This window comes from Phyllostomus hastatus, unplaced genomic scaffold, assembly GCF_019186645.2.
Source record: "Phyllostomus hastatus isolate PE091 unplaced genomic scaffold, TTU_PhHast_1.1 phas_contig_402, whole genome shotgun sequence".
NCBI classification, from domain to species: domain Eukaryota; kingdom Metazoa; phylum Chordata; class Mammalia; order Chiroptera; family Phyllostomidae; genus Phyllostomus; species Phyllostomus hastatus.
In genome coordinates this window covers 4,038,430-4,039,666 of record NW_025333873.1, presented here as the reverse complement: position 1 = coordinate 4,039,666, position 1,237 = coordinate 4,038,430, and the positions used below count along the sequence as shown (strand labels likewise).

The window sequence follows — 1,237 nt, the reverse complement described above, 5'->3', positions numbered from 1 at the left end:
CACAAAGACAGAAAAAAAAGGAACAAGCAGGCAGGGAGGCTGATAAATAAGTTTGGTTTTTATTGTTATCCTGTGTTTGGCCAAATGCGTAATTGCTCTCACCACTGTTGGCCGCCGCCGGCCTCCAGGCAGGAACGCGGCCAGTCTGGGTCTCGGGGCTTACAGAGTCACAAGGACAGCGGGTCCCACCTCCCAACATGAAGTGCAAACACAGCCAGACTTCGCCAGGAGGGAGGGACAGTCATAGCTGAAGGCACTTGAATCAAGGCACACACCCAATGCCCGAGTCTGTTTCCTTTGAGGTTACTGACAACCGAGACGCCGCTCCGCTGGAGGGCCAGCGCTGCCGGGAGTCGGGGTTAGTGGGCAGGCGGGCGAGCAGGGGTCGAGGGCCCGCTCACTGGTAAAACTTCTTGTTGGGGCTGTTGGCGTGGTCAATTAGCAGCTGGCACGGGGTGAACTGTTTTCCGTAGGCGGCCTCGTACTTCCGGAGCCGGTCCACGACCTTCTGCGCGCCGAACAGGTCCACGAAGCGGAAGGGCCCTGAGGGGGAGACAGGACGCGGGTGAGGCGGGCGGCAGCACGAGCTCCGGGGCAGAGCGGGCTGCCTCCCCAGCCCGCACGACCGACCTCCAAGGCAGGGGGGGAAGCCGAGCCCGAAGACCGCTCCGATGTCTCCCTCTGCGGGGGTGGCCAAGATGCCTTCCTGCAGGCACAGGGCAGCCTCGTTCACGAACCTGGTCACCAGGCGGTACTGGATGTCTTCGTCAGAGGACCTGTCCCCAGGGAGAGATGTTCAGGTGGTGGAAGAGCGGGAGGGGAGGGTCGCAGGAGCCGCACGGGAAAGGGCAAGGGCCCGCCGGTCCCCGAGAAAAAGACTGCAGACTGCAGCACAGCGCTGCTGCCCTAACCAGCCAGAAACTGGGCCCCCAGAACAGGGCCTGCCACAGAGCAGGTAACCCGTGTTCCCTGACATCAGCAACAGTCAGTTACAAGTGGCGAGAAGGGGTTTGGAGCCTAAGGGCCTGGGGTACTCGGCCCCCGAGCTGCTCTCTGGGACCTTGGGTGGGAAGGTTGGAGCAGGGGTCTCCCCAAAGGTTTGGCTGCTGCTCCCCTGGTGGTGGCAGAGAACAAGATGGCGCACGTAAAGCCCAAGCACACGGCGCTGGGCCCGCATCGGGGGTGCTCTGGTCAGGCCCAGCGAACACAACCAAGGTGGGAGGGGGGCCCAGGAGCT

General features: G+C 62.8%; 1 protein-coding gene across 1 annotated transcript in view; it reads right to left on the bottom strand.

Annotated features, from left to right (window-relative positions):
- Positions 1-37: 37 nt before the first annotated feature.
- Positions 38-1,237, bottom strand: part of HADHA (hydroxyacyl-CoA dehydrogenase trifunctional multienzyme complex subunit alpha) — a 35,115-nt gene continuing 33,915 nt past the window's right edge. The window contains exons 19-20 of the mRNA XM_045844359.1: positions 631-776; positions 38-543 (exon numbers count right to left, since the gene is read on the bottom strand). Coding sequence (XP_045700315.1) covers positions 398-543; positions 631-776 — 292 coding nt within the window. The 3' untranslated portion in view covers positions 38-397. The remainder of the gene's footprint in view (positions 544-630; positions 777-1,237) is intronic.